This window comes from Rhinoderma darwinii, chromosome 4 (genome assembly GCF_050947455.1).
Source record: "Rhinoderma darwinii isolate aRhiDar2 chromosome 4, aRhiDar2.hap1, whole genome shotgun sequence".
Lineage (NCBI taxonomy): Eukaryota > Metazoa > Chordata > Amphibia > Anura > Rhinodermatidae > Rhinoderma > Rhinoderma darwinii.
In genome coordinates, this window is record NC_134690.1 from 375,041,192 (window position 1) to 375,062,112 (window position 20,921).

At 42.8% G+C, this 20,921-nt stretch overlaps 1 protein-coding gene across 1 annotated transcript; it reads left to right on the top strand.

Annotated features, from left to right (window-relative positions):
* Window positions 1-912: 912 nt before the first annotated feature.
* CCT4 (chaperonin containing TCP1 subunit 4) lies at window positions 913-20,379 on the top strand. Its single transcript, XM_075863158.1, has 14 exons — window positions 913-1,227; window positions 2,427-2,479; window positions 2,573-2,662; window positions 7,251-7,359; window positions 11,133-11,275; window positions 12,823-12,944; window positions 14,417-14,549; window positions 14,790-14,929; window positions 15,642-15,738; window positions 16,212-16,322; window positions 16,397-16,527; window positions 18,339-18,573; window positions 18,800-18,913; window positions 20,250-20,379. The coding sequence occupies exons 1-14, from the start codon at window positions 1,092-1,094 to the stop codon at window positions 20,262-20,264; spliced, it is 1,629 nt and encodes a 542-aa protein (XP_075719273.1). The 5' UTR covers window positions 913-1,091; the 3' UTR covers window positions 20,265-20,379.
* The last annotated feature ends 542 nt before the right edge of the window (window positions 20,380-20,921 follow it).

The following is a 20,921-nucleotide window of genomic DNA, read 5'->3' on the forward strand; positions in this document are numbered from 1 at the left end:
GCAGATGTTTGGAGTTCAGCTGTTTACGGCCCGAAAAACGGCTGAAAATAGCCTGTGTGAACATACCCTTAGATGCCGCAGTCAATACTGAGCGCAGCATCTAAGCCATTAGAAAGAATGGGGTGGTTCCCTCAGACAGCCCATTAACCCCCTACGATGCAATTGCCCATGGTTGTCATGACAGCCTGGTACCGCAGCTGGGCAAAAAACAAGCCCTCACACCGCTCAATTGCCAAAAAATAAAAAAGTTATGGCTATCAGAATACGGTGACCCAAACACTTTTTTTTTTAAACAAATAGATTTTACTTAGTCAAAGTAGTAAAACATTAAAAAAAAAATCTATTTAGTATTCCCATAATCTTATCGACCCGTAGAAAAAAATTATTTCTACCGCACGGTGAATTCTGTAAAAAACAAACCCCAAAAACAATGCCGGAATTGCTGTTTTTTCACATTCCACACCACAAAGAATAGTTTTTTTTTCAGTTTCCCAGTACATCAAGTGGTACATTAAATGGTGCCATTAAAAACTACAACTCGTCCCGCTAAAAACAAACCCTCATACGGCTATATCGACGGAAACATCAAAAAGTTATGGCTTTTGAAACGCTGGGAGGAAAAAATAAAAAAAGGCAAAAATAAAAAATTGGTTGCATCTCCAATGGGTTAAACTTGTATCTTGTGCTGATTTTTTCTGACATAGGGAATAATGGGAGTCGGTGGAATTGACCAAGGGTTTTAATAAATCTTACATAAACCATATCTCGTACATTACTACGATAACCACCATCTTCTATAGAACTACAACTCCCAGCCTTGCACTTTCTATCCACCAATCAACTTTCTATTGTCAGAAAGAACGAATTCAGGCGCGTTACAGGGCGGCCTCTGACGTCATCACGCACTAAAGCCTCCCTTACGTTCCTACGCCCACGCCTCCAACCGGCGTTTTGTTCTGGAAGCTTCGGGCGCTGGGGTTTGATAAGGAAGACCATAGAATCCGTTGTCATCCTCCGCTTAGTGACCCGCACCAGGACGTAAATATCTCTGTACTACACCCGCCGGGACCGCTCTACCTGCAGCATCCATTATGCCGGATATCGCCGCTCCTAAAATCATGTCGCTTCCAGGAGGAATCAGTGGAGGTGCGAGTAAGAAGAGAGGAGCTTACCAGGATCGGGACAAGCCGTCCCAGATCCGTTTCAGCAACATCTCCGCAGGAAAAGGTGAGAAGGCCGCTCCGTTACACGTTATGTAGGCCCCAGCGGCTGTAGACTGCGCCCCATGACTCTCTAATTCATCTAAAACTACAATTCCCAGCATACCTCGACTGCCGGGGGGGATTCCTGAGATTTATGTCCTGCATGATTCTGTGTGATGTGGCCCCTGCTATGACAGATCAATGTCCAATTTAGGGAGGTTAATGTGCTGTGTCCCTATTTAGAAGTAGAAGAAAAGGGATACTCCCTGCTAGACCCCCCCCCCCCCCCCCCCATACATGTGTGTAGTATGTGATCCTCCCTATGTAGTGCAGCATGGCAACGTATGGCCGGTGATACACAAGTACTGCACGTTGTCCCTATACATGGTCAGGCTGCTATAGATTTGCTCGTACACTGTGATTGATACTAGATTAGGACTAATAGATTGCATCCAGTTATAATCTCTACTTGTAAATCTGTCGTATTCTGCATTGTAACTGATGTCAAGTGCTGAACATGAATGAACGGCCGCCCGTTGTCAGATTGCGATCAATGTTGCAATGAAATCATTTACTCCCATCCTATAATGTAGAGAAAACTATCATTAGCTGCAGACGCATAGCAGTGTTATAGTATTCTGACTAACGACGTTCATGGTGTAGACGTAGGAACGTCCTTCTGCTCGGCTGTGTCTTTCGCTCAACATATCCTTTTTGGAAAATATCTGGTCCTCCCCCTTTTTCCTAGGTTTAAAAGAGTAATGGGGTCATGGGACCCCGAGCTCTCCAAACAAATCTTTATGGCATATGTTACTTGTTACCACATGTCGGCAACCGTTTCCCTTTTTTTTTTTTTTTTTTTATATAAGCGGTTGACTGGCATTAGTTATGCCTGCTTCATATATGATTTCTCTTCCCCATGCTTTACACTGCCGCTCTGTTTAGACCGGCTGCTGTGTATAAGTACATGAAGTGCTGGTTTCCATTACTGCAAGGATGGGATGAGTAAAAGAATGATTGAAGTAATTGGCACATAATGATACGATTCCTGAATTCTGCCAGATTTGACAGTTCATCAAATAGGTGCCCTAGTGATAGTCGGATGTAATATGTGCCCACCTATAAGATGGCACTAGTAACATACCCACACGGTGCATTGAGAAGTGTATTTATATGCTGTTCTGCCAGTAGAATAGATCCCTCATATTTTTCTTATTATTGTAGCTGTTGCTGATGCTGTTAGAACGAGCCTTGGACCAAAGGGCATGGACAAAATGGTAAGAGAATGGCTCCTCAGTGTCTGGTGAAGTCTTGCCTGATGCCCATTACCTAGATCTTGATATGTTATTTCCCCCCCCTGGGTAATGAAGATTCAAGATGGTAAAGGAGATGTGACGATTACAAATGATGGAGCAACAATCCTGAAGCAAATGCAAGTCCTGCACCCGGCAGCAAAGATGGTAAGTTACTGTTAGTAGTAATTCTAAATACTGTCTGTCCGTGTACTTTTTTTTTTTTTTTTTTTTTAATTAGATTATATTCATTGTTTAGTTTCTGTAACTTTCTAATATACTTGCCAAAACAGCATTATGAATACATCCTATGACTGCTTTTAGGCGTTCCTTAATCCCTTCCCGCAAAATGACGTGCCTGGTACGTCATAGTGCGGGGGGTTATGTATTGAGCGCGCTCCATACTCAGCTGGTGTCATCTACGTTTTACAGCGGACACCCAGGACTAACGGCCAGGAACAGCAATCTCGCTGTTCCTGGCTGTTTAACCCCTCAAATGCTGCGGTCAATCGCGACCGCAGCATCTGAGGCGTTGAAAAGAGGGGGACGGCCCCCCACAGCGAGATCGGAGGGTGACGATGGTTGTCGTAACAGCCCAGGGGCCTAATGAAGGCCCCCAGGACTGCCTGTGGCAGGGCTTATCATAAGCCTGTAAAGATGACCATATGCTGCAATGCATTAGTATTGCAGTGTATTGTACTAACGATCGCTGGTTCAAGTCCCCTAGAGGGACTATAAACTGTGAAATAATGTTATTAGTAATGAAAAAAAAATGTAAATATTTTTTTTAAAAACCCTTTATCTCATTTTTCCTCTAAAGTAATATCAGAAATTAAAAGGTTAACAAAATTGGTATCGCTGCATCCATAAAAGTCTGAACTATTCCAATATAGCGTTATTTAACGTGCACGGTGAACGCTGTCAAAAATAAAACATTTAAAACGCCCAAATCGCTGTTTTTTGGTCAACTTGGCTCTTAACAAAAAAAAAAAGTGATCAAAAAATGATACCGATAAAAACTAAAGGTCATCCTGCAAAAAATTAGCCCTCAATCCACAGAAAAATAGTCGTTTTTTTTTAACAAAACGTTTTTTAAAGGAGTAAAATATGAAAAAACCTATATAAATCTTGGATTACCGTAATTGTATTGAGCCACAGACTGTTACACCATTTTAAAGGACAACCCCACAGCACTGTTCAAGAAGGAGCTGCTGGGCATTTTGAGTGATGCAAAGAGCAGATCTTTGATCAGTGCGAGTGAGTTTGGGTTCCTGTTCCCACAATTTCCAATCATGGCGTGTTTTTATAGCCTGCCCAAAATCCACAAATGGTATCCCCCCTTACGTGGCAGACCTATTGTTTCAGGCATTAACAATTTAACTCAAAATGTGAGTACATATGTAGATCAGGTGTTGCGCCCCTTTGTCTTGAGTCTCACATCATATGTACGTGACACCATGGATGTTCTGAAACTAATTGACGGTATTACTTTGGAGAAAGACACACTGTTGGCTAGCCTGGATGTTGAGGCGTTGTATTCGTCCATACCTCACAAATTGGGTTGTAAGGCGATCGAGTACTTCCTTGGATCAAGGGGCACTCAGTTTGCAGCCCATAACCAATTTGTTTTGCAGTTACTACAATTTGTTCTTGAAAAAAATATATTTATCTTTGAAGACAAGATCTTTCATCAGCAATGTGGCACTGCAATGGGGAGTCCTGCTGCTCCCACCTATGCAAATTTATTTCTTGGCTGGTGGGAGGAGACAATTGTCTTTGGGGACAAATTTGCCAAATGGACTTCGTCCGTTGGACTATGGATTAGATATATTGATGACGTGCTGCTTCTTTGGAACTCAACAGCAGAGGAGTTCCATAGTTTTGTAGCAGCCCTCAATACAAATGATATAGGGCTAAGGTTCACATGTGAGATCAGTGAAAAAGAATTGTCTTTTCTGGATTTGAAAATTATAAAAACAGGAGAAGGTACAATTCGTACCAAGGTACACCGGAAAGAAACAGCAACCAATAGTTTCTTGCAATGGAATAGTTGTCATCCTTATCCCCTCAAACGTGGCATTCCAAAAGGCCAATTTATGAGAGTACGTAGGAATTGTAGCTCCATGGGTGATTTTGAGTGTCAGGCTCAGGAACTCAAAACAAGATTAAAGGATAGAGGTTTCCCCAAGGGTGTAATCAGAAAGGCCTATGAGGGAGCAAGGGACGCAGACAGGCAATGTCTTCTGGTTCCTAAAAAACGTAAAGAAGAACAAGTTACGAGACTCATAGGCACCTATGATTCTAAACAAAATGATATTATGCAGATCCTGAAAAGGTACTGGCGTATTCTCAGTTCTGATACAGATTTGGTAGATCAGATCACACAATGGCCCTCTGTCACGTATCGGAGAGAGAAAAACATTAGGGACAGAGTCATGCACAGTTGTTTTGACCCCATTACACCTAGGGGTACGTGGCTGGATAGACAAATACCAGGCACCTTTAGATGTGGTAGTTGTAAAGCCTGTGACTTCATTCTTAAAGGGAATAGCTTTACCAGTGTTGCAACACAGGAAAAGTACAACATTCGGGATTTTGTCAATTGCAAAACAGCGGGGGTGGTTTACCTTATTACATGCCCATGCCCCCTAAATTATTTGGGCAAAACGGCACGACAATTTCGGCGCCGGATAAGGGAGCATGTTGGAGATATTATCCATGCTAGGGACACCCCAATATCTAAGCATGTACATGCTAAACACCAAGGCCATGCAGCATGTTTCAAGCAATTGAACTCATTAGACCCCCAAAAAGAGGAGGTGACTGGGACAATTTAATTCTACGCAAAGAAGCCCAATGGATCCATAGACTGGCATGCATACAACCAGCGGGTTTAAACGAGCAGACTAATTATACGTGTTTTATTTAATATGCAATACCATTCCTCTTTAGGCGGCCAGTATTCACCCTGGGTTGCCTTTTTGGGTGGGTGGTTTATTTTGCATAGTGCACTTTGTTTGATTTGGCCAGCCAAAATATAAAGAGATCTTTTGTCAGAATTTCCAAATGGGAGGGACTCCGTAATCTTGTCCACCCAATATGTGTTTATAAACTAAAGAGTTGCTTTTTGAGATAGTCCACTTGCGGTGGGTAACTGTCCCGCAAGACATACTTACAAATCAATTATCGTTTTGCTCTTACCTTCCTCTAACTTGGCAGTCCGGGCGATACGTCCTTGGCTTCTACTGCGCCTGCGCGTTCGGTATGATGCGGTCGATGATGACCCCTGGCTGTCAGCTGACGGCGGGGGGGTCACATGGGCAGGTGTCACGAATCGAGAGGGTGCTGTGATTGGTCAGTTCTTGTAGCGCCGCCAAATACGAGGGGTGGAGTTTTGGTGCTTATAGTAACCCAGCGCCTGCAATGAAGTATGCCGTTGACATCGATACGAGCATCTTCCCGTGACGCACAGCAGAATATCTGCTGTTGAATATTATTATCGCTGGTGATGAGGCCAGAGTGACCAAGATACGGACCCCTGAGGATGAGTATCTGAAACGCGTAGGGTCGTTCATTGTACATGGAATGTCTGCATAGGGGACAGTAGCATTGTGTTACACCCAGCGCTAGGAGATCCGGTGATTGTTCACGGACACTGGTGCTTTTTGGGGATTGTACTATTGTTGTGCCCAGGATAAATGCTGGTTCCAGTAAAATATTGTTACAAACACTGAGATATACTTATCACAATGACTCAGTGTTTCTTGTTTAATACATTTTTTAATTTTCACGGTGGGGCTTATTTCACAGTGGTGTGTTACCCCTGTTTTTAAAACGAGTTACTAATAAAAGGTATATTTTACTCAGTTGTCACTTCAGTGAACCTGAGCCACAGAGTAAAGCTGAGTTGTCGTTTTTACTGCATGGTAAAAGACCTAAAAACTGAAATTGGAAAAAACATTTCATTGCTTTTTGGGTTTAGTTTCCCAGTACATGATATGGTACTTTAAATGCTACCACTAGAAACTACAACTCCTCCCGCAAAAGATAAGCCCTCACACCACTCTAATAATGGAAAAATAAAAGTGTTATGGCTCTTGGGAGTCCTCATCCTGATAGGGTTAAGAGGTTTTTCTGTGACGTTGATATTAATGTCCTATCCTTAGGGCAGGTCATCAATATCAGATCAGTGGGGGTCCAACTCCCAGCTCCCCCACCGATCAGCTGATTGAGGGAACTGCAGCCTCTTCCTTTCGTACCAAGCACAGCGCCGTACATTTGGCAGTGGCTGTGCCTGGTACTGCAGCTCAGTCCCATTCACTGAATGCTGTGTTTGTGTTGAGCAAAGAAAACTTTCTACATAAGGCGAATTATTTCTTCCTGCTTTGTCGCATCTACCAGTCTCAGAAATGAGCTGGAAAGCCGAGTGAACCCTCTCTGCTGTGTTCAGAGGATGGCGAAGAGGAGGCGGGGATTCCCCTTGTAGACACAATTGTGCTTTCTATAAGTTCCTGTCCTAGTGATAAGTTCTCCAACTTTTTTGAGGCTAGGTTAAAATGAGATCTATCCTCTAGTACTAATAGTATGAATTGTGTATAACTATAGAATTCTCCAACATAGTCTGAAATTGTCAGCTGATGCCAACCAGTGTATTCTTAGTGATACTTGTGCTGGATGATGGATCCATCCTAATTGATTTAAGCCTGATTTTGATGTTTTTTTTGTTTTTTTTTGTTTTTTTTTGTTTTTTTTCCAGTTGGTTGAATTATCCAAGGCACAAGATATTGAAGCTGGAGATGGCACGACATCTGTGGTGGTCATTGCTGGTGCGCTTCTAGATGCCTGTGCTAAGCTCCTGCAAAAAGGTAGAATTCACATTCTTATTGTAGATCACTGCTTCTCTGGGCTCCTTAAAGAGAACCTTTCATGTCCCCATACATGTGCAGCTGAGTGCAGCATGTATGGGTAGGGCTGCACAAACCGTGGGGCACTTTAAAAAAAAAAAAAAATTCTACCTACCGCCGTTATTTAGATATTGGTGCCGTTATATTTGGCACCCGATATTTAAATAACCCCCTGAACAGTCAACGGGGCGTGTACTGGTAGGGGGGCGGGGTACTATGGCTGTGACACTGTCCAATCAGATATGGGCAGTGCCACAGCATGAGAGTGTGCGATTGCAGTCTTTCCACCCGAACAGGCAAGGGGGCGCTGTCACTGCTATAGACAGTGTAAGAGCTGGGGAGGAGAGCGCTCCCTCATCTCTTCAGCTCTTGTGAGAGATCAGTCTTGGATTGTCTGCCGAACTGGCGAGGGCGCGTGTCGTCAGACAAAGTACAAGACTGATCTATCTGAATGTGTAGTATTACATTTTAGATCAACAGGCCATAAATTTATGGATTTGGTTAAGGCTATTGAATGCAACTTAAAGGGGTTGGCCACCATCAGTATAAAACATCCAAAGTGCCTCAGACAATAAACAGAACCAAAAAGAACTGGTATTAGGCAAAATGAAGTATGTATAGATAATTTTTAAAACCTCCATCTTACCGTGCTCCCGAAGTACTGCTCTCTCCTGCAGGCTTGTGTGGGAGGGACATCCGAAAGGTGAAACTAAAAATCCCAGCATGCATCCCTGCCTGTCTTCCCATTGTGAGTGCAGCACCACAGCCAGCGGCTCTACACAGCTGTATAAAGTGTGCCTCACTGAATCCGAGAAAGTATATAAAAAAAATTGTAAGATTCACCTGGCCCGATCTATAAATAAAATAATATTAATATAATTTTTTTCAAACTAATTAGCATTATATAATCTAGCAACATCTCCCTGCTCCCCAGCATCCTCTCCCTTCCCACAGTATCATATCATCCCCTCCCTCCTAATATTATCTCCCTCGGTATTCTTTCTCTTCTCCTTCAGTATTTCCCCCCAGTGTCATCCATGTTTGGTATCACTTCCCTATAGAAATCCTCTGTCTTCCGCAGATCCCCACGATCTCCTCTCTGCACGGAGTATAGTAATGTACTACTTGTAGCAGCAGACTGTGCTGTGTAACCAGGGAGAGAAGACACTGACCTGTTACACAGCACAGGAGCCGCCCACACCTCCTGCTACAAGTAGTACAGTATTAGGCTGCAGTGTAGAGAGGAGATCATGCCGACGACCTGGATACGATAGCTGCTTCTTATAGTGGGCAGTGGGGATGTGAAGAAGGGGGGGGAGATGTGATACTGGGGGGAGGTTATTTGAGCAGGCGATAATACTTGCGAGATTTGATGTAAGGAGGGAGATGAAAATGGGTGAAGCTGATGTAAAGAGAGACAAAAAAAACTGGGAGTGAGATGATGAGGATGGAGATGAATGTAGGAAACCAGCGCATGAACAGATGGAGACCAGGAAGTCCAGGCATGGTCGAGAGACTGGTCACATGCTCCTCCATGTCACCCGCTGGGACGGACGAGAGCAGAGAGGAGAAAAATGTATCTTCACCAGCGGTCGTGGCTAACAGTAGGATGAAAAAACAGCAGAACTGGTAATGGAGGAATATGAGTAAGGGTAATATTTTCCTGCCTGCCACACATTAGAAATAAGTCCAGATATAGTGGCCAACCCCTTTAACTGGTTCCCGACCGCTGGCTGTATTTTTACGGCCAGAGATCGGGGTCCTTTAAAACCCGCGCCATAGACTTTTCTTACGGCTCGAGCGATCAGGCAGCTGAATGTCGGGTCTCCGGCTGTCAGTGACTGCCGGGGACCCTGAGGAGAGGATAGAGGCAGCTTTCGCTGCTTCTGTCTTCTCTGATCACTTGTACACAGCGCTCAATGAACGCTGTGTATAGGAATAGAGGCAGCGGCCGCGCCGCTGTCTCTATATTGCTCCCGGTGTTCATGTGACTGGTCACATGATCGGCGGGTGCCGTTACTGACAGACTGCTGCTGGGTCTTCCTAGACCCAGCACAGACCTATTAGTGACAATCGTCACTATGAGAGGGCTGATTTCCCCTGTAACTGGGACAGCTGTGCAGCTCCAGTTAGTGGAAAAACATGGTGTAAAAAGAAAAAAAAAAATCTAAATTTCCCCAAAGGTCTTTTTTGACCTTTTGAGGGACAGACCATAGTAATAAAAAAATAAAAGTAAAGTGCAAAAAAATTCATAATAAATACACATAAAATACCCACCCCAAATAAAAAACGTTCCCCCCCCCCCACCCACCCCAATCATTGTTGTAACGATAGCGCTGACCGAATTACCCTAATATAGACATGTAATATATTACAATTTACGGTAGACAATGACGATCACAAATAAAAGGTCTATTTTAGGGTAAAACTGTTATTACTAAAAAAATAATAATAGCTGAAACGTAAAAAAGCTTATTTTTTTTACTATCATTTTCTAACTTTAAGCCTAAAAAGTCAAAAATGGCAAAAAGGATGTGTATAAAAACGATTAAAAAAAAAAAGAAACCTGCATTGTCTACGGAAAAAAAATCGCAAAAATCACGTCGTTCGCCCAACAAATAAAGAAGTTATAGCTATTAAACTATCACGTGCTAAAAAGGTCTAAACTGTGTCTGGTCCTGAACTGGTTAAAGGAGCACTCCATTTTTTTATTTTTATTGCACCCTCCATTTGTACATTGGTATTTCAGTGGGGTGCTGTGTGTAGAAATACTTACCGATCCGCGCATCCTGTTTTTTTCGGGGTCCAGCGCCGCTCACGTGACCTTCCCTCTGAATTGCTGCTTTTCAGAAAACCGGAAGTAAGGCTCTCAATTCATTCCTATGGAGCCTTGTTCTGGCTCCCATAGGAATACATTGAGAGCCTGAGTTCCAGTTTTTTTCAAAAGCACAGCGACTCCAGACATGTCAGAGGGAAGATCACTTGAGCGGCGCTGGACCCAAAAAAGACGTATTTTTGCTCAAAGCACCCCACTGAAACACCAATGTACAAATGGAGGGCGCAATAAAAAAAATAAAGTGGAGTGCTCCTTTAAATGAACATTAACTTTTCAAACTACTCATGCTAATCTATTAGTATACCTGATATAGAATGACTTTGTAATTTACTTCAGTTTTAGCCATGCAAATTAAATTCTGTGAAGTTATTGCCATTAGGTGTCTCCCTTCCTGTAATCTGCTGTCCACCTCCTGTTGTCAAGCATTGTCCGTCCCTGGTTACAGAGCAGAATTGACTGCAGAAGGTGGGGGGGGGGGGTGTCCCACTTGTCTTCAAATACAAATCTGTGGAGCAGGGAGTGGTGAACAGGAGTCTATGGGGAGGGGGAAGAAGCAGAGAGAGACACAGACATCCTGGTAAGATTTGTCACCCCAGTGCTGGATTCTCACCTAGACTGCTCATTACGATAGGAGAGCAGGATTCTCCTCTTCTATGTGTGCAGTGTATTGAAGACATGATAGCAGTTAGCACTAGCTCCGAGACAACTGCGAATCAGAGCGAGACCCTGCAGAGGGAAAAACTGCGAAATAATGCAGAATACAAGTCATATAATGGCCAGAAATGGCGTTCTTGTTCATGTACCCGCATGACCGCTTATTCTGAAAAGTCATTTGAAAGGTTTTGTGTATGCTTTCATTTTAAGCATTGTGAATGTCATTTTCTTTCCTTTCATACAGGTATACACCCCACCACTATTTCTGAGTCATTCCAGCTGGCTGTAGATAGAGGGGTTGAAATTCTAAACAGTATGGCGCAACCTGTGGAGTTAAGTGACCAAGAAACGTTACTGAACAGCGCAACAACATCACTAAACTCAAAGGTATCTGCATATGTTTAATTTATCTGCTAAAGCATTCTATGTGTTTTCACGTATTAAAGGGGTAGTCTGCTTCTGACAATCCCTTCTTATTCGACGACACCATTGACCATAGGCTAATCGCAAAGTGTCCCCCCGCTGCAACCCACAGAGGTCGGTTGCAGTCTGGGGGGGGAAATATGGCAGTAAATGTTGAATTTCCCTAACACAAAAACCTGAGGAGCCCAAATGGCGAGTGTGGATGGTACCATCCGCCTAAGGCTAAAGAGTAGTAGGTTGGATGGCAGCTCTACCGATACTTGACACTGGAGTGCTGAGTAACACTGGCGGTGGAAAGCGCATCAGTGAGGCGGGCAACACACACTACAGGAGCAGCTGTGGGAGGGCGCCAGAGCAGAACGAAGGGGAAATGCTGCACTCATCCTTCAGTGCTGACAGATCTTGGAGCTCTGATGTAGAATGCCCACTGGACCACTCTGGCATCTGGTAGGCAAGTATAGGGACCTCCACCTAGTGCCCAGCTCTTCTATATGAGGCTGGCTGTCCTCCTCGGGTTCCTTGTATTTTTCTAACTTGTGAACCCTCCGAACGTCTGTGATATTACACGTGCAGCAGGAAACTTTTACATTAGGACCCGAATTCCTCATAAATAGTCTAGTGGCCATTATGTGTATTTTACGGTTCTCTGACTGTTCCGCACCAGGAGAAGGAAGGTTCTCGGATAAACGATTATATATGCACCACATCGTTTATACATGGTATACTTGCAATGCACCATGTAGAATATACACGTACGTATCTCTATGTATCTACACCCCATTATATATGCATAGCAAACTAGAAATACACAATATACATGTGTACTCGTGTATATACCACATCATGTATACATAGCTGAATTATGTGTTGCTTTTTTGAACCCCATCCTTTTACGTAAATGCAGCATGTATAGCACTTCCCAAAAGCAAATCTGTCACCTATAAAATAGTGCCCTATTTTCACTTACTGTGGCTGCTTCGGGTTCCGGGGTGATATGTGGCTGCACAGTTCGGTGGCCGAGAGAAGGAGTCTGATGAATTCCCTCCGTCACCAGCTATGATGGTAGTTTCTTCACTATAGTTAATCATCACTGGGTGGTGAGAGTCTGCATCAAATATATCCTACCCCTGGCACCAGCTCACTGAACTTTTTTTTACTTTTTTTTTTTTTTTTTTAGCAAAAAATTAAAATTTAAATCGCCCATAAGTTTAAAATAAATAGGTTTTATTTTTAAGACCGGTCGCCCAGAACTACACGGTGACGACTCTGAGTTCCCCCTGGGTTTTCTAAACTGCACAACCCCTTTAACATACTAAGGATTAGACAGATGTGCTGTATTGGTTATACCTTCTGGCCTCTGCTCATCATTAATCCACTTGCCCAGCCTTTCTCATGATTAGATTTGTGCTGGCACAAAATATAGATGCTGGAGGTGTTCAATAATCTTCTCATGTTAACAGGTTTAAGTAGAATTTTGTTTTTCATAGCTACATCTTTTTTATTTCTTTAAGGTGGTCTCCCAGTATTCCAGCTTGCTTGCACCAATGAGTGTGGATGCTGTAATGAAGGTGATTGATCCATTGACGGCAACCAGTGTCGATCTTCGTGACATCAAAATAGTCAAGAAACTTGGGTGAGAAATTTTCTTTTAAGTAATGTACTCTCATAGTATCGCTCTATTATGCTAAAATCCTACTGCATATTTCATAAATTATTTGCAGTTCTAGATTAGAATTTAAAGGGTTTATCCAGGATGTGAATATTTTTTTAGTAGGGGTTGCAAATGAAATAAATCAATAAAGCTATTTTACCTATCCTTGCCCCTGGCAATCCAGCGCTGAGCCTCCGGCGGCGCTCCTGGTGGCAGTTTACGTACACGTAGCATGTGACAACTGCAGCCAATCAGAGTTCACCTGCTATATGTTGTATTTCTGTCATTCTGCCAGAAATAAGTTTTGTCACCATAGAGCCCTGCTGAGCCCAATGATTGGATGAAGCGGTCACATGCATCTTTTTTTTATTTTTATGGAATAGCATAGTAGACTATGCAATTCCATATGATGCACAATATACTTTTTAACATGGCAGCCTATGGGTGACTTGTAACCCGTTTAACGTATATGCCATGGGCTTTTTAATAGCTTTTCATGATGCATACTTTAAACAGATACCTTTTATAGTCTATGGGTGACAAATGTTAAACTGATTCCTATTAATGACATTGTCACCTATAGACTATAATGGTATCGGTTTAACAGATACGTCATTAACTCGAACGACCCAAGTTCATGGCGTATCTGTTTTGTTTTAACGGATACCATTAGTCTAGGATGATGGAGGCCACTGTTAAAGCATCCGTCATAGCCTACATTTAATGTATAAGTCGGGAGCTTTTTCGGTAGTATACGTCAAATGTTGGCGATTTAACGTGATGTGAACTTGTCCTTAAAGACTACAGTTTCCATGATTCCTCTCCCCCTCACAGACATTACCTCCTTTTTTTAAAGCTTCGTCCATGTCCCTCTATTACAAGGTGTAATGTAGTGCTGTATTTACTCAGCCTTCAAAGAGAACACATACTTTACTATTGAGACACTTCTGCTTCTTGGACATTCCATGGCCAGCATGTAAAACATGCCCCTTCCAGAGAGAGGGAGCAGTGTTTCTAAAACAATAAACTTCACCTGGCTGTGACATGTACAGCACAGAGGAGATGGCAGGGAGAGAAGAGGTCAGGGACATGATGTGTCATAGTTCAAGGAGGGGGAGATAACCATGTGTTCAGAGTATGGGACGTCACACAAGCAGGAGATATACACCAAGAGCTTGGTCGTGTGACTGCATGCGGGCTTGGTTTACAGAGGCATTTCAGCTACAGACAGCACATTAGTAAGTGATAAATACTACTGCGTTTAAACTATTTACACCCCATTTAAAGATCGGAAAACACTTTTATTATACAACCAGCAATGTTTAATGGTTTTCAAATTAAATTGGTTTACATATCCGTTTTGATGTTAAAATGTATAGTGTTTTTTACACTAGAAGATTTACTAATGGGGCTTGCCTAATGGAGTAACATATATTGTCTTTTCTTATTCCTAGTGGAACCATTGATGACTGTGAACTGGTTGATGGTCTTGTGCTTACACAGAAAGTGTCAAACACTGGAGTAACCAGAGTAGAAAAAGCAAAGATTGGTCTAATTCAGTTCTGTTTATCTGCTCCGAAAACGGATGTGAGTATCTAGGATTATATGTATTACAGCTCTCTAGGCGAAGCTAGACATTTGGCATGCGCACGTTAATCCATACAGTGCAAACGACTGCAAATGTAAACCTTGCTTATCTGAATCCAGTTTATTTGACTTTCTTGGTCAGTCTACTGTTTGCACAAGTTTTATTTTGGGAGTTATGTATTGTCTTATGGAACGAATGTTCAGTTGACTAAACAGCAAGTTACATATCTTTAATTTCAGATGGATAATCAAATAGTGGTGTCAGATTATGCACAGATGGACAGAGTTTTAAGAGAAGAAAGAACCTACATCCTCAACCTTGTGAAACAGATTAAGAAGGCTGGCTGCAATGTGCTGCTTATACAGAAGTCAATTTTGAGGTATATCAAACATTTTGGGCAATGTGTCAGTTGATGCTGGTACTAAACGAAGATCAACCATTCGGTGTAGACCACTACAGGGTTAGCCCTATCGACCATGGTATTTGACTGGCATAGTGTAATTCAGTGCAGACAGGCACAGTTTTTTGCTGTCACGTCTGCCTACACGTTTTGCTGATAAGGGGTAACTTTGTGTAGGTACAATATGGCCATGTTGTCAGGACAGTCTGCTGGGAACACTATTATATCGAACAAATAAATTGGTCTTTTGTTTTGCTACGTCTGCGCTTAAGACTGTCTCGAGGTTATAAAAAGGGCATTTTTTTTTTGCAAGTGTGGCCAGAAAAGGAGTGGGATTTGGGTGGGGTATAAATCTGAAAAATTTGCTATGGCACATGCTTCCTTGTTTAGACATGGCTCTCAAAAGGCAGTTAGCCGGCTACCCTTGTGATATAGAGCGGGTCAGTCTGACTCCCTCTATAAATAAACATGTAATGCCAGTTTACTGTATTCAAACCGAACAAGATATTGTCTTGTATTGGGAAAGGCATGGCTTCTAGAGAGGGAAATATTATTTTATTTTTTTGTAAAGCACTATTTCGGCCAAATCTTGAGCATGCAGAGCAACCAACAAAGTAACTGTTTTCATAGTTTCTAATCCTAACTATATTCTATAATCCTTCTGATGCTATTTCCTTGTTGGTCTTTTTAGGGATGCTGTCAGTGATCTTGCCTTACACTTCCTGAATAAAATGAAAATCATGGTAGTTAAGGACATAGAGCGCGAAGAAATTGAGTTCATCTGTAAGGTCAGTATCCTCAGTAGTGACTTGGCATCGGTCTATGAATATTATACATTATTGACTCTTATGTTTATATCTAAGGGCCCTTTTACACCGGCCAATTATCTGGAAAACAAGCGTTGACAAAACGCTCATTCCTGGTCATTCCCCTGTGTAAACAGGGCAACCATCAGCCGCTGAATTAGCAAACACTTGTTCATCGACTGATTGTATAGTTTATGCAGCCTAAAATATATTATCGTTGTCGGCAGCGCATCTCCCTGTGTAAACAGGGAGACTCGCTGCCGACATGATAGTTCATCCTCATACAGCTCTGAGTAATGAGCGCTTGTCCCCATACATAGCTCCTTGTGAAAGGAGCAGCGGAGCACCAATCAAGGAGCTGTCTCCTTGATCGGCGCTCGTTTACATGGCCCTTGTCGGACTGTGTAGGACGACCCATAGACTAATTTTACTTTTATTTTTATTTTTTTCTGAAGACAATTGGAACCAAGCCAGTGGCACACATTGACCAATTCACAGCGGACATGTTGGCATCAGCTGAGCTTGCTGAAGAAGTTAGTCTTAATGGCTCTGGGAAACTTTTAAAGGTAAATGTAATATTATTTTCTTTTCTACCTTCCATAGTGCGATACAGTTGTTAATTGTTCCTTTTCTCGTGTAGATAACCGGGTGTGCCAATCCTGGTAAAACTGTTAGTATTGTCGTCCGTGGGTCCAATAAGCTTGTGATTGAAGAGGCTGAGCGCTCAATTCATGATGCACTTTGTGTAATTCGCTGCTTGGTTAAGAAAAGGTAAGATTTATTTATTTTTTTTTGGTTTTGCTTTATGCATCAGACTTTAATTAAAGTGATAATAACCAATCCGATTCAGATGAGACGAATTTTTGATAATAAAAGAAGCATTCTATGGTTTCTATTCTCCACAACAAGAAGTGGCACACGATGATAGGGAAACCTCTGTGTAAGGATATGTGCACACGACCTCTTTTCAGACGTAATGGAGGCGTTTTACGCCTGAAAAGACGGCTCCAATACGTCGGCAAACATCTGCCCATTGCTTGCAATGGGCTTTACGATGTTCTGTGCAGACGAGCTGTCATTTTACGCGTCGCTGTCAAAAGACTGCGTGTAAAATGACTGCTCGTCAAAAGAAGTGCAGGACACTTCTTGGGATGTTTTTGGAGCAGTTTTCTCAGACTCTATTGAAAACCGCTCCAAAAAACGGCCGCGAAAAACGCGAGTTGCTCAAAAAACGTCTGAAAATCAGGAGCTGTTTTCCCTTGAAAACAGCTCCGTATTTTCAGACGTATTTTGTTAATCGTGTGAACACACCCCAATGGCGCTCTACAAGTTTAAACTGGTTCTGAGCTGTAATAGGGTCATATGTATGAGCGCTAAGACTAGTACAACTCCCTTATAATGTTGGGTTAGGGATGTGCATACAACCGTATTGGGAGACAACTATTGCAATATAAATCTAGCTGTTGGGCTAGACCCATTAGGCCTACACAGTATTAGCACTGGATCCATTGTATGTAGGCCATATAGAATCCACATAGATGCACCAAGATTTACTCTGAGAGTCCTTGCTACTGTCTTATGTTCCACATAGGATGCATACATTTTAAAAGGTTTGTCACAACTAGACAACCCCTTTCAGAATGTATCTGTCCTTCAATTAGATGACATCGGTTTCGGCTTCTGAAACTCGCCAACAGATGTTATTGCCAGGAGAAGATTCGGGCAACCACAGATTTTGATTTAGGGTAAATGGACTATGACTCCAAGCCCCCCTGAAGTGATATTTTATTGTGGCTTTGTCTGAGATAACTGTGTTGCCCTCTTATCTATATGCTATAATAGGGCACATGGACAGGGGTTGTTCCCGACAGCCCCTTAAAGCGAACCTGTCACCAGTATTTCACCTATTGAACTCTGCTCACCTCTCGCCGGCCGCTGCTGTTAAAAGTCCATTGATGTTATCCCCTCTCCTAAACTCTTTCTCTGACCGTGAATAACGGTCTGCAAACATTTTGCGCCTTTTATGGTAATAATCCGGCAGTGTCGTTCATTCCTCTTCTTATGCCTGCCCACTGCTCAAAACTGGCCCACCCCGAATGTTAATCCAAAGTAAGCGGTCAATAAGGAGTTAAGAGGCAGGGCTTACCCAGAAAGGCTTGAGGAATGAAGATGTGCTCATTAGCATATAGTGCAGGAAAACAAAACTGAATACTAATGGTACAGAGATTACTTAGAAGATACCTTTTTACGTTTACTTTTTGAGCTACAGCTATGTATCCTGTATTGTATACATAGAAGCCGTATCTTGTGGTCAAAGCCGAATCCGTAAGGTGAGCCGGACTGACTGCTTTGGTACACGCTGGTCTTGCATGTCTCTGACCCGCTGGATCTACCCGTTGTCTATTGCTCTTTAAGTTCACGAATAAAACCCAATTCAAAACTTGTTCAATGAAATAATCAGTTAATTTATTTAAAAAAACAAAAACAAACGTTGCTTTCAAAAGTTTTCATAGCCTTTCAGTGCTTTGATTACGGTTGGGTATTTAGTAGATTGACAATGTGGGTCCTTATTCTTTTTCTAGAGCTCTGATTGCTGGAGGAGGTGCTCCTGAGATTGAATTATCCCTACGTTTGAATGAGTATTCACGAACCCTCAGTGGCATGGAATCCTACTGTCTGAGAGCCTTTGCAGATGCCTTGGAGGTCATCCCATCCACACTGGCAGAGAATGCAGGACTTAACCCAATATCCACTGTAACGGAGCTGAGAAATAGACATGCACAGGGTGAGAAGACGGCCGGCATAAATGTGCGAAAGGTATGTTCTGCGTTTTAGAGCTTAGAAAATTGATCTAATTTGTTTAATGAAAATTCCATCAAAGAGAACTTTTCACCTCCCCATACATGTGCAGCATGTAATGGGGAAGGCTGCACAAACTCTGGGGCACTTTACATTTTTTTTTTTTCTACCTCCCTCCGTTATTTAGATATTGGTGACGTTCTATTATACTCTTTAAATGCTTTATTTTGGGTTTTTTTTATAGGGAGGAATTTCTAACATTTTGGAGGAACTCGTTGTTCAACCTCTCTTGGTGTCGATCAGCTCCCTGACTCTAGCTACAGAAACCGTTCGTAGTATCCTGAAGATCGATGATGTGGTTAGTATTAAACTCCATATAACTTACATAATAATATTCTGATACACTCCAGGAATTTGCCAACAGCCACAATATTGGTCACATGTTCTTACATTTAACTTTGTTTACTGTCCTAATGTAACCCAAGACCCCAAGAAATCCTAGCGGTGCCCTATTGTAATTTCCCTGTATAAGGAAGTGCAACTGGAAGAAACGTGTGTTTGCGCCCCCCCCCGAAACAGCAGCTACTATAGATGGATAGATTCACCATATTGTGGATCCATACAACGAGGCTTATTGTGTTTTATGTAACTCGTCCTTTTACGCTTATGACTGACCATGTAACGTCCAGTAGAAACTTGTAGTGTTGGATCATCTACTCTTGCGTTTGCGCTTTATTTATGGTTTTGGTAACCTTGTCCCAGTTTTGTAGACGTGGACCGGGCAGAAGCGAGGTGTAAAAGAGTTGACCAGGATTAGACTTCAGTTTAATGGGGATGTACAGCAATATCAGACACACAGTAGAATAGTGGTGTGGTTTCCGGGTAGAAAAACAGCTGACCCTTCTGATAATCCTGGGCAGTTTCATTGAAGAGTATCTGTCAACGGTTTTAAATCCTCAAAGCTGACAGTGCTACATACGAGGCATGGAGAGGAGTTAAAGTTGTCGTTCATGGGACTTTAACCATGTTTTAGTGCCCTATGCCGCGATTGCACGTGCCATAGGGGCAGCATCTTCATGTTCAGTGCTGCGGGCTCTGCACTGAACGCTGCTCAGTTCATTCCCACTGAGTGACGGCTCTAATGTCCAATCCGGAGACAGCTAGAGCCGTCACTCATATTAATGTGTGGTACTTGCAATCGTGGCATACATGGATTTCACAGGTATTTTAACTCCTTTTCAGTTTTGAGTGCCCAATACTGCTGACAGATTCCCTTTAACTTTGTATATTTCTTAGGCCTCATGCACACGACCACAATGCGGATGAATTGCTGACCCATTCATTTCTATGGGCTCATGCACACAACTGTGGCTCCCACTGTCCGTGCATTAATGAAATCAATGTGTGCACGGTCCGTGAATTGCAGACGTCCCGCGGATGACCCTCTGGGGCCGTCCGTGTTGTAATCATGGGCGGTGCGCACGGCTAATGTCGTGTGCATGAGGCCTTAGGGTTACTCAGCAAATGCATCTCTTCCACTAGCACTTTCTCGCCCCATCAACCATCGTTGAGTTCCATATAAATGTCCATTGAACCATTATGGTGGCGCATAATGTTTTGTTTGGAAAGATTTTTGTATGTTTCACAGTTTCTAATGATTATGACTAATATCTGAAATATTTTGTATTTTCCAGGTAAACACCCGATAAACTTTGCACCTACTGTTTTTTTGATGAAGTAAACAGTCGCATGTCTGCCGACCTAAACTGGCAGGAAACCTTTATATGTCGGCACTTAATTTAATAAAATTGTTACATGGCGTTATATACAGTGTTCTGTTTTGATAACCCTTGTGTCAAACGTGTGAAACTTTCATGTCAAATGTAGCTCTACCGGTTATTGCAAGGGTTTTCACCAGGTCGGTTCCACTGTTTAGGGGACACACACACACACACGCGCGCACACACACGCGCGCACGCACGCGCGCGCACACACACACACACACACACACACACGCGCGCGCGCACACACGTACACACACACGCGTGCGCACACACGTACACACACACACGTACACACACACACGTACACACACACACACGTACACACGTACACACGTACACACACACACACACGTACACACACACACACACGTACACACACACACACACGTACACACACACACGTACACGTACACACACGTACACGTACACACACGTACACGTACACACACGTACACGTACACACACGTACACGTACACACACACACACGTACACACACGTACACACACACACGTACACACACACACGTACACACACACACGTACACACACACACGTACACACACACACGTACACACACACACG